Source organism: Kryptolebias marmoratus, linkage group LG7, assembly GCF_001649575.2.
Source record: "Kryptolebias marmoratus isolate JLee-2015 linkage group LG7, ASM164957v2, whole genome shotgun sequence".
Taxonomy (NCBI): Eukaryota; Metazoa; Chordata; class Actinopteri; order Cyprinodontiformes; family Rivulidae; genus Kryptolebias; species Kryptolebias marmoratus.
In genome coordinates, this window is record NC_051436.1 from 16906509 (window position 1) to 16919187 (window position 12679).

At 38.6% G+C, this 12679-nt stretch overlaps 1 protein-coding gene across 1 annotated transcript in view; it reads right to left on the minus strand.

Annotated features, from left to right (window-relative positions):
- Positions 1 to 2963: 2963 nt before the first annotated feature.
- Positions 2964 to 12679, minus strand: part of arsj (arylsulfatase family, member J) — a 19496-nt gene continuing 9780 nt past the window's right edge. Inside the window, exon 2 of the mRNA XM_017430253.3 lies at positions 2964 to 5680. Coding sequence (XP_017285742.1) covers positions 4282 to 5680 — 1399 coding nt within the window. The 3' untranslated portion in view covers positions 2964 to 4281. The remainder of the gene's footprint in view (positions 5681 to 12679) is intronic.

A 12679-nucleotide genomic window follows, 5' to 3' on the forward strand; every position in this document is an offset into this window, starting at 1 on the left:
CCACACCACCCACTGTTACACATGTAATATAAAACTGATGGTGATGTAAAGGTGCAAAGAAAAACATTCTCCTGAACTGCATTGAAAGTTTGAAGACTGAAGTTGTTTTAAGACATCAATTTTTAGCTTAGCCTTTGGCTCACCAGTCCTGTCAGAATGAACCTCTATTTCTTCAAACTGAAGTCATTCAAAGAGCTATCTACAGCAGGTAAGATATTAGTTGTTCACAATTTTACACAAAACCACATTTCAAAGTGGATGGAATATTCCTTTAAGATATTAAGGGAGTGGTCAGGGGGAAACACAAAATGTGAGTGCTGGACCTCTGCAGAAGAGTGTGAAAAGTTCCAGCTGTGTTTGGGAGAAATTGCTCATTACAGGAAATCCCCACGTCTGGAGGGGATGACGAGCCAACAGACCATCCTTCTAACAGCTTCCCTTCATTTCTCTCACACTTTAAAACTTCTTGTGGGTTTCTGTGAACATGAAAATAATCTAACAAGGTGTCGGTCATGGAATTACAACAACACAGCAGGTATTTCCCTGCAGGTTGTTCTGTCTATGTATTACAGGAAACATATGGCTCTGCCTTTATCATTTTTGGAACATTTTTGCTGAGTCAAAGGCGGGAATACCTGTTACATCACTGGCAAACATGACATCAGCCGTTTCACATATTGTACAACCTCTTGGGAGGAAAAAATTAAAATACTACCTCCTCTGAATGGAATGTCAGACTTTTGCCAAGGAGCTGGAGGACACAGCCCTGTGTTGAGTAATGCTCCAAGGGGCCGAGCTGCATGCATTAGGGGTGGTGCTCACAAGTCATTTAACTCACCCTGTGGTAACTCAGATTCTTCTGAACAACAGATGCTGACTATATGTTTTGCTTTTCATCACTTGAATTAGAGAGATTTACTGTAGGTCTCAAGTGAATTACAATTTGCATGTGGTTCTTGGCAGTGAGCGTGTCCACGTTACCTCATTCTACACAAAATTCTGCCAATTTGGAGTTCAATTGTGCACCAAAATAATCACATGTTGCCATGGCTAAAAACCAAACAAACTCCCACCATTTTCCTTCAGTCTGATTAAAGTTTTCTTGCTTTGCTGTCATTTGTGTTTGATTTTTATCTCTTTTTCCCCACTGAACTCTAAGGGGTGTTTTTAATGTGTAATGGCAGGATGAGTATGGGTTAATGTATTGTCTTAAAACCCAGGTAGAAAAAAACTGTTACTGTTTTTTTTTTCACGAGAGGGATGTTAATGCCTGTAACTGAAAGCAAATGTGAATTCCCAGAGAAGTTGGGGGTTTAAGTGTTCCTATTGCCTGTGGGAAGGGAAATTTAAAACGGTGCAATCGAGCTACAATCTGATATTCTATATCTCTTAGCTATGGCTTAGAGTCGGCAGGCATCCATGTGTTTTATGGCCAGGATTAAAAACAGACATTGCGAGATATATTCACTTCACATGGGCACAATCAAGCTTGATAAAGGGATACTTTGAAGAGGGGTTTTGTGGATATTTATATCTTAGTATTAACTTTAAACAGACCTGTTCTGAACCCAGGAACAGACACAAAACAAGGCTCAAACATTTATCTATAATATATACAATTAATGATGGCAGGTCGTGCTGTATGTGTTAGCTGATCTTGAGAGCAATCCAATGCTAGAAGGTACAGCAGCTTTCAGGTCCTTGTTTTCTTTTCAGGTCTTAAGGAGGAGGTTGGAGCAGCCACGTGTCTGAAGGGATGGTGCGATGGAATGTTAGAAAGTGGGCCAGGCAGGTGAGTGATTCAGTCAGGATTTCAATGAGGAGAGTTTGCCAGCTTTTTTAGGGGAAAGAGCAACAATAGGCTTAACATAACTTAGGCTGCGTTCACACTGCTGGCAAAAGTGGACCACGTGTGACCCATATTCATTTTATATGACAGTCTGAACGTGACGAATCTGATTTATTCAAATCAGACCCAGGTCACTTTCATATGTGGTACTAAATCAAATGCATATCTGAACAGTCATGCTGGATTTCATCTAACTTATACGTCACTGTAGTAGGGGTGTGTGGGTCTAGCCAAATATTGCTATTATTATTGCTAACTTTGGTATTGTATTGATACTCACCTGATGGGATTCACAAACTTGAGTTTGTTTCTCTCTTCTACTTTTAGTACATTGCTCCCATTCCACAAGTGCAATTCTGCACCGGAGTAGGTGTAGCTGCAGATTATAGGGGAAAACCTCCAACGCAAATACATAAACTCCAACCCCAAAAATAACTACGGTCCAACCACCAGAAATACGTTTTCTGTATTTGAGATTGAAATCTGGTATCTGTTCTCCTTCAGCTGCACGCACACACACACACACGTACACACACTCTATTTATTTGCAAATAATAACTGCAGACAACAATGCATGAAATTAAAACTTCCACCTAGTGATTTTCTGTGGCTGTAAATTGTCTATGAAACGCTTGTGTAAAAGTTTAGCTGATGAATAAAAGTATTGTAATTTTTTGGCAAATAATGATAATAATGGAATCAAAACAAAATCTATGATTTCCACCTGGTGCAGGCGAGGAGTTTCTTGTGGCTAGGGAGCACATATTTCTGGTCAGTTGGGCTTGAACTAAAAAAAAAACCAACCATAAAAAAATAAATCCATAGAAAACTAAAACAATCAGCTAGTTTAACAGTTAAATTTGCTTCATATCCATTCCGCCTTTATGATCAGTTGTAATATGTTTTAAGATTGCTAGAACGTTAAAGATCCAATATTAGTGCTTTTTCCATGATTAAATGTTTGTAATGGCTTTGTAATGTCCTCTAAAATGGAAAAAAAAAAAATGTTACAACGTGTCCAGAAACAAAAGTACCTATTTCAGCAGAATAAAGAAAACACATAAAAGTCTGGTTGCAGTAAACTGCAAACCAAAAGGAGTTGAAAAGATAGCAGGAGACAAAGAGCTTTGTGTCTAAGGATTTTATTGAGCTTTTTGTGTTACATTCAGGTTGGCCTGGTACCAGACCAGATATCATCTAAAAGGGGGGAACAAAATCTATTATTCTAAAGTACAAACAGGCTGTGCTTCTAAAGACCAACAGACACAAACACACATCACATAAATCCTACATCTGTTGTCACGATTCTGTAGCACCGCAATCAATAATGTAACAGAACCGTGTCCTACTTTATCTTGTTACCAACATTTATGGCAACTGTCAAGGAAGAATTACTTTCTACTCTGAGCAATAAAACAATCTGCAGGAGGGATCTAAAAGTGACAACAATTCAAGCATGACAAAAAAAAAAATCATTTTTAAACCCCAAACATTAACCTGAAATCAAAGCTGTCTGGGCATGGCAGTAGAGTTTAGTGATAGTTTGGCCATTTTAAAGTGGATTTTCAAAGTTATAAAAAATGATGTCCTACTTGTAGAAGATTTTTTGATCAACTTCGGTAGGAGCTAACAGTTCAAACATAGCGAAGACCAAAGTGGACTGCTATCATCAAAAACAACACCAATCTCCAAATTTTCAAAGCGGTTCATGCAAACACTATTATATAAATCTTTGAATTGCTGTCATTTTGTCATTATATAGAATTCTTTGGGTATTTGCAAGCAGGAATAGCACCAGCAGCATAAAATGTAGCACTTCCAGAGCATCCAGGGGTCATATCTAGCAGGAGTTTAAAAATAATTTTTATGTATAATGTGAACCTGACAGCAATGTAAAGATTTAAATAATAGCTTTCACAACCATTATGAAATTTAGAAAATTAGAGTTTCTTTAAGATACGTTGGAAATGGATCTTTTCGGAATATATTCACAAGTTCAAGACTGCTGGTAAACCTTGATAGCACCATCAATTTAGCAATTCACAATTATTTTAGCAGAAATATTAGGATACTCTGACAACAATCTATTTTGCACCCAGCTGCATTTGAACTAGCTGTTAGCTTGTCAGTTTTGTCTAACGCAACTTCAGTTGCTCCAAACTGCGATCGTTCAAGAACCTTTCTTCAGTGGGAAAAATATTCATTATTTATAGTTTTTTCACAAAACCCAAATTCAAAATGGCCAAACTATTTCCTCAAACAAGTGATCCAAAGGCGTTCTGGCATCCATCTTCAGTTTTTATACAGTACATGAAGTTCAGTTAAAGCTACCTGGAGTTATTATTTCGTAAAAAAAAAGAGGAAAGTCCTGAAACAAGAAGTGTTCATCCCTGAGTAAAGGTAAGAATTTTTTTTTTCACAAATGTGATAATTTACTGTTGTGCCTTTCTTTTCAGCTTTCTATTATTTGATTTATTTTTCCACTTTCTTTGACCAAAATGGTTTGTCAAAAAGTTATTGTACTTTTCTTTCTCCTCTTGTTCCTTCTTCTCATCCTTGTACCAGGGTCCCCACACCCCACCGTTGTACTGTGGGTTTGAGCGCAGGTCTTTGGCTGGATAGCGTACCGGTACAGCAGTCTTGTTGTACTGTGAAAGCCGCATTAGCATCTTCTTCACTATATGCGGGTAACGCTGAGATAAGTCCACTCTCTCATAAGGGTCCGCTGTGATGTTAAACAGCCAAACGGACTTACCCCGGTCCCAACGGATTCGTTCGTTATGGTAGCGATTGGTTAGCCGCTGACTGGAGAAGGTCTGTGGAGGTACCCAGTCACTGTAGCCTGGCACGCCTGTTAGTAGTTTCCAGTGGCCCACCCGGAGCGCAGCTTGGATGGCTGTGTTCCATAAGCCATACCCACCCTTCCAAGATCCATTCTTGGCTTTAATATAAATTGGGTCAATGTTATGAAGGATGTCTACGCGAGGTGAAGGGTGGCCTTCACTGATCGCATCCCAAACATCATAACCATCCAGATTCATGTCTTCATCTAAGGTGCCTCCCCCCAGGGTCACCAGTGTAGGGAACCAGTCAGTAATGTGGACCAAAGAGCGACATTTTGTCCCTTTTTTCACCAACAGGGAACTGTGAACAAAGCCCACTGCCCTAATGCCGCCCTCCCAGTATGTTGCTTTACTACCCCTTAAGGGCCAATTACTTCCACCAGAAAATGGCTGCCCCCCATTGTCAGATGAGTACACTATAACTGTGTTGTCATAGTAACCATAGCGTTTCAGTGCTTTTGTGAGGTTGTATATAGCTTCATCAAGGCAGGAAACCATAGCAGCATATTTACGTCGTTGAAGGTTTGGAATACCTTTGTAGCGCTCAAGGTATCGGGCAGGAACTTGCAGTGGAGAATGAACTGCCTGGTAGGCCAAGTAAAGGAACAAGGGCTGTCTGCGAGGGTTGTGATTGGCCAAGATACTGATAGCCTTTTGCGTGAACATCACAGTAGAGTACAAACCACGGTCCTGTTCCCAGGCTGCTTCTTCACCTTCGTACAAGTCATAGCCACACATACCGGGCCCTTCACATTTGTAGTGACTGTAATAGTCTCCGCTCCCAAGCAGGGAGCCGAAGAACGTGTCAAAGCCCCGCTGAGTAGGAAGGCAGCCACGCTTGTAGAAACCCAGGTGCCATTTTCCCACCATGTGAGTGGAGTAGCCTGCTTCTTTGAGTTTCTGGGGAAGGGTGACATTTTCCAGGGGGAGGCAGTTGGGCTGGGTAGCTCGAATGACGGAATGCTGAAGGCCTGTGTGAATCTGATACCTATGGAAAAAAGAGAAAGGTATAAACTTTTAAAAACAGGAAATAATAAATCCAGTACATGGTTAAGTATTCAACAGAGCAATGCAGAGAACCAGGATTAATCTATATATGTTGCCTTTTATGATTTTATACACCTTTTTGTTGCTTTGCTGATGATATTTAAGCCTCTTCAGTTAAACAGCACATACCTACTGATCCCATTATTGAACTGTTTAAATTACAATACATTGTGGTTTAAACTGAACTTTCTTATTCTCAGTAAAAATAAGAAAAATTCTCAGCTTTAAAAAATGTAATTCTCTCAGACATTTTGTTGAGACGCTTGGCTCCTTGCTTTGACACAGTCAGGAAACTAGATTTCATTTATGATAACTATAAATTTGAAAAAGCAGATTATTGCAGTTGTCATAAGAAGATTTTTTCCCTCTATTAAGACTTATGATTAAGGTGAAGTTCTATCTTCACATTAATCACATGGAAAAAGTAAGTCATGCTTTTATTACCTCTCGCTTGGACTACTGTAAGACTCCATATGTTGGTTTAGATAAATCAACTAAATCACTTGAAAACCAGATTGAAACAGCTGATTTCTTAATAGGTTTTAAAAAAATGTAAACACATAACTCCAGTCCTGGCATCTCTTCTTTGGCTTTGCTCCATTTCCAGATTTATTTTTAAAAATTTCTGCTTATTTTTAAAGTTTTAAATGGTCCTGCCCTTTCATGATGAGATTGTTTCAATATCTACACACCAATAAGAGTACATTGTCCACCAAGCAGCTTCTCTTAGATTTTCCAAGAAGGAGATTAAAATATAAAGATGATCTGGCTTTTTTAAAGACTGCTCCAAATCTTTAGAATAATCTACTTTTTCATAAACAGACCGCTAAGAGTGTTGAATCTATTAAATTTCTGCTTATGATCCATCTTTCTTTTCATTGGCTTTGATATGAGCATTGATTGAGGACCAGATAGAGTTGATGTTTTTATGATGTGTCTGTATTTTATTTTAGATTTAACTTTTTTTACATCTCTAAATGCTTCTTACTGTGATATTTTAACATTATGTTTGACTAAACGTATTTTGTTCAGCTTCTGTTGTTTTTTAATGTGCTGTAGGAATAAGATTAACACTGACATTTAAAAGGAAGGCCTGCTTTTCAGAGCAGTTTCTATTTTAATTCACCATTGACTATTTTTACTAGTCACTGTTAACACTTTAAATGTAATGCATTGCTGTCAGCAAGACACATCTTGCAGTCTGTCAGTCTGTCAGCAGATGTTACCAACAAACACAGTATGGTCTAAATAACTACTTTTATCTGAGAGCTCATGGACTTACACACACACACACACACACACACACACACACACACACACACACACACACACAAGGTAATGTTCACCTGAGGTCAAGAAGTGCAGTAACAGGAAGGAGATGAGTAGTAAACAGTGTGAACAAGGATAAATGACTTGTTACTCAAGACCAGCAAGAAACAGCTAAGGATGCAGGTTAAGCTAAAAACACACAACTGACAAAATCCTATAAAACAATGCAATGACTTACAAGAAAACTAACTGGACAGACTTGACTTTTTGCATTAGCCTCCACAACAATAGGAAAGGATTTAAGAGCTGGAACTGAAACACATCAGTATCACAACAAAGTAGTTAAACTCTTCTTGAGGTTAGAAAGATAAACCTTATCGTTGATGTTGTGCAAAAAACCTTGTATCTCCATTTTTCATCCATTTCATGTTTTTGCATAGAAACTCTATCGGTCACCCTTCATATTGGCCTGTGGTTTTATGGATGGCTAACCATTCAAAAGTGTCAAAATGTGCTTCTGAACTTGTAACCACACTGTTTATTGAACTGAAAAGAAAGACTTTTTTCACATCATGAAAAGTTGTGGTTTTGGAGATCCAACATTTCTGCCCAACAGGTCAATCCTGGTTAATCTAGCTCCACTTTTTTGTGCTGAAGTTTAACGGTTACAGCTAAAAAGGTTTTAGGACTCAAAACACATTTCTGGGGTTGACTGTATATTTACTCTTTATTAGATTGTTTTGAAGTTTTTGCTAAATGTATGTGGTGCAGCTGTGGGTGAAGTAAAATGAGACTTAATTGTTGATTGAAATGTTTTTAAGTGGATTTCCTGCTTTAGGCTAATAGTTATATTAAAGTCTAATGCTTGTATAAAATATGCCTGTAATGCAATGTCCTGTTTCTGCATTTCTGTGTAATGCTGGTGGTTTCTAGGCATCCGAATTATGATATTAAGAGGTGATTTTATTCAGGTAGTACACCACTGATGTTCTAGTTGCGAAATTTATGGTTCTCCACTGCATAGAACAATTAAAAATTGGCATTGATAAACTACAAACCAGACTTTTCTTTTACACTCAAAAGCCAGATGTCAATGGGTCCTTTTTCTTTTATGAAAAGGGTTTTGGTGTTCTGGTTTTTGTATCAAGTCCTGTTCTTCTCATATAGGACAAAGTCATATAGCTGTAAACTCCAAGGCACTCATAAATACCACTCTCTCTAATTCTAGCAAACCTCTTTAAAGAATGTCTGCCCCCAGCCTTATTGCTGTAATTTCTGATGCAATCATTAAACTATTGAGCAACAGTATTAGTGGTCAAGCTTTAAAGGATCCAAATCAACTTTGTTATTATTTAGACAGACAGGGTCTCAAAAAGCTGCTCTTAGAAAATGAACATGTTAAACTCTGACTCTCCACCATCTGTTTTAAATGAAGACACCCTGGAGAGAGGGAACTGAAATGAGACAGATGCCTCTTCACCAGTTTCCCTCTTTTGAACCTCCTCTCGTTCTCTCCTGAGGTTAGTGGTGCATAGTCAAATTGTCACCAGGAAATGAGAGTTAAAATAAAAGTGTCTGGTTTAGTTTCTAACCAAAGACCTTGGTTGGAGAAGAGCCAGACTGTGGCCAGGCTTAGAAAACCTCTACTCCCCATGGACAAGACCAAAGTTTCATAAGGTTTACACCACCATGTGGTGTGTGAAATGTTCCAAGCACATTAATGGTAGCTAACTCACAATTAAATCTTATAATCATCAAAAACAACAGATTAGTATATTACCAGACTTAAACATTATTGAGCTAATCCATTACCAAGTACCAGGTGTTTTGTTCATCTAATTTATCATAATATAACAATGTCTGAGATTAAATAATGTCAGTTTAAATCAAGCAGTCTCAAAAGCCTATTGGTCCCCAAGGCCCCTTTAACACTGGACGACAACCACACTATGCTGTCCATGACCCACATGACCTATTCGAATGTAGCTACATAGCAGCAAATTTGAAAGCCTTTACGACACTGTTGAATTCTTTGTAGTTGCCAAATAGGTTTTTCTATGTCCCCAAGATGCTCTCCATGTGTTGTATCCACACTCTGTACGCCTGTCCTGGCACGACTCTCTTAAACTGTCTGCACACAACTAGAAGATCCCTTTACATTAGCACAAAGCTAACGCCATGAGTATCACATCTGCGTTAGGTTGTTTCCATGACCTTGTCACAATCACAGTCATAGCCTAGGCATGAAGTCAGCGTGGCCAGTGCTGCTTCAAATTCTCAGTGACTATCAGCGGGAACAACCAATTCATGCTTGTAACGTGGATTGGCTGTTGCAGAGTGTAGCACAATCTTGCGGTGGCCGACAGGTGCAAATGTGCAGCAAACGGCATAACGCGCTGAAAACACATGAATGATGCAAACTGCAAAACACACAAACACACACAAAAAATAAAAAACAAATGCAAAAGAAAAATGCTGCAAATACCAAAAACACCAGCAAGTAAGAAACACAGCAAACTCTCTCCACAATACGGAAGCGCACCAGTCCACTAGGGGGACTCGAGGTTGGATATTCATGCTGTGTGGATTCACAGAGCATGTGACTTCCTGCTGTTTGACCTGGTTCTGGCATGATATGTCAGTCAGCCCACCTCCATATGCCCAGCATGTTAATTAAATATATTTAATCAATATAATTTATTATATTAAATAAACATGAAGGATTCAAACTGTAACCACAATATATATGAGAGTGCTATGTTCAAAATATTTGATGATGACGATGATGAAGGCTAAACACTAATACCAAATAATGACTGCTTTACAACTGTGTTTAATCATTGCAGCTTTGTAACAGGCAGTTTCTACATGTTATCACAGCCTACAGCCAGTGTACTGGCTTTGAAGAATTTATGGGTTTTGTTTGTGTCTCAACCTAAACGTATCTGACAGTTAAGCTCTCACTGTCTCTCCTTGATTGCATTATCATTTGAATGTTTCAGTGCCATCTGCTGCTTTGCTATGTCGAAGTGCCATCTGGATTTTATGCCTCCAAAACTTTTGGAAACCAACATAAGAAATTAAAACATTTACAACTTGGCAAACTTAGAACCCCACAAATTCAAATCTGGTTCCCAGGATCTTCTAAACGTCTAATCTTACATGGTAATAACAGCCCAATCTACAATCTGATATCTCCATTTGTTCACGTCTTTGAGGTCAGGCCATTGAATTCATAATAAGACCCCACTGGCCCTGATGGGAGCTCAGAGAGTCCCGGTTTCATATGGCAATGGGAAGAATTTCTTGTTGGTTGGTGGTCGACTCTGGGGAGGCTCTGAGAATGCATTGTTGCTCCATAATTAGCCACTGAAATGTGAATGCTGCAGACAATAAACTAAATGGGTGCAGAAGAAAGAGGAATAGGAATGAGGCATTTTTCTAAATAAAAAAAGCTATAATGAAGTCTAATTACTTCAACCACATTCTTCTTGAAAAACAACACACATAAAACACAAATAAAGCTATAAAAATGAAGACGTGTAAAACCTTGCTCTCTATAATCTTACCAGTTTTTACAAGCTAAGTACATGATGACTTTAGCGGTTATTTGCCCATAAATGCCCATGAAATGGCTTTGTCAATTTAATTAGCTCCATGTGAATGTTTCCCATTTGAACGAGGATCTTTTTTCTACTTTGATAATACAATATTTGTATCTACTTGTCATGAAGCTCTCCTTCATTGCCTGAGCAGTGGGACTAAAAGCAACAGAACTTGTAGTAGATACAAGACAAAAACAAAACCACAGGGTACAAGCCAGGAACGTGGAAAACAGTATTATGAGATAAAAGGACAAACAGGTACCAAAATAGGTATGTATGTGTTAAGACTTGACTTCTTAAGAGTTCCAGCCCCTACTCCTGTAGCTTCTGCAGGTTTGGTTAAATACATACCACATACCAGAAGGTTACAGCCGTGTAATGGAAATGTCATGCTCAGTGCAGTCTGCAATACCTCATATCAGTCATATCTGCCTGGGGAAAACAATACAAAGTGGAATTCTACAACTAATCAAGATTTTCTGTTCTCTTTGGCATAAAACTTGGAAGTTCACAAGGGAACTTGGACTTGATGTTGCAGCTCTAGTCAACATGAAGGACACTTCTAGGTGCTTAACATAATTTCTGCACTCAGAAATGTTCCCTTCCCCCTGGACCCCTTCATACATCCAATCTGACTCATTAAGATAATCTTTTAAAATTGAGCAAAATTGATACTTCACAGGAACCAAGCATCTCAACATCTTTTATTTGTCTTGAAGTCATCCCAAGTGCACCACATGCATGAAAGTACAGCCAGTAGTTTACTTATCAGGCAAATACAGAGTTGTGGTCCTAAAATGCGGCTATAATTGTGTTATCTGACTGGTTTATTTATACAAGCACTGAGCCACAAGGCCAACAAATCACACACGCCATTACCTTCAAATCACTGAGTACCAACAATCACTCAAGTTCTGCAAGACAAGTGCATTGGCCGCTGGTCCAAGCCCTAAGATTGTGGAGATTCCTGAGCAGAACCTGCTGCCCAGGCTCGGGACGTCTGTTCCAGGTCCTCCTTACATATGGTTTTAATAACCAGCCTCATTTTTGTGTTCTGTGTTTAATCAAAGTCAGACCCAGAGTAGCTTGTCTTTTCTTATTGGAAGCTTTGTCATTTACTTTCCCTGCTCGTTTTGTTGTTATACTCTTTGCTTGGCCTTTGTGTTCTTCTATCTTGATTTTATAGCCTCTTAGTTGTAATGAACTCACTTATTATGTACAGACCTTGTTGCACAGGAACCTTGTTTGTCAGATCAGGCTCCCACTTGCTAAGGCTATTGTTCACACCATAGTTTTAGAGTGGGAGTCTTAAAACCAGCAGACTGAAGGTCCAAGATGATTTTAAGTGTAGACAGACAGAGTAAGGCTATGTTCATACTGCAGGTCTTTGTGCTTAATTCTTAGTTTTTGCTAAGATCAGATTTTTTTTTTGTTTGGTTGTTCACATTATTATTTAAATGCGACCGCCATCGGACTCCAGTGTGAACAGTCTACAGACTGAAGTGACCGGTATGCGCAGAAGACAAGATCAATCCACATACCCCTATTTCAGTGACGAATAGTTGGATGAAATGCAACATGATTGTTCAGACTGAGGTTGCTTCGAAAAAAATTGAATATGTATCTAATTTAACAACATATGAAAGTGACGTCGGTCAAATTTGTAAAAAAGTCATACAACCCCTGGCAAAAAGTATGGAATCACCAGTCTTGGATGAGCACTCATTCAGACATTTCATGCTGTAAAACAAACTCAGATCAAAAACATGATACAATAATAAGGCCATTCCAAAGTGCAACTTGTTGGCTTTCAGGAACACTCAAAGAAATGAAGAAAAAACATTGTGGAAGTCAGTAAATTATACTTTTATTGACCAAACACAGGGAAATAAATATGGAATCACTCAATTCTGAGGAAAAAAGTATGGAATCATGAAAAACACATAAACAAAAGACCATTCAAAATACATCACTAGTATTTAGTTGCACCACCTTTGGCTTTTATAACGGCTTTCAGCCTCTGAGGCATGGACTCGATGAGTGACAAACAGTATTCTGCATCAATC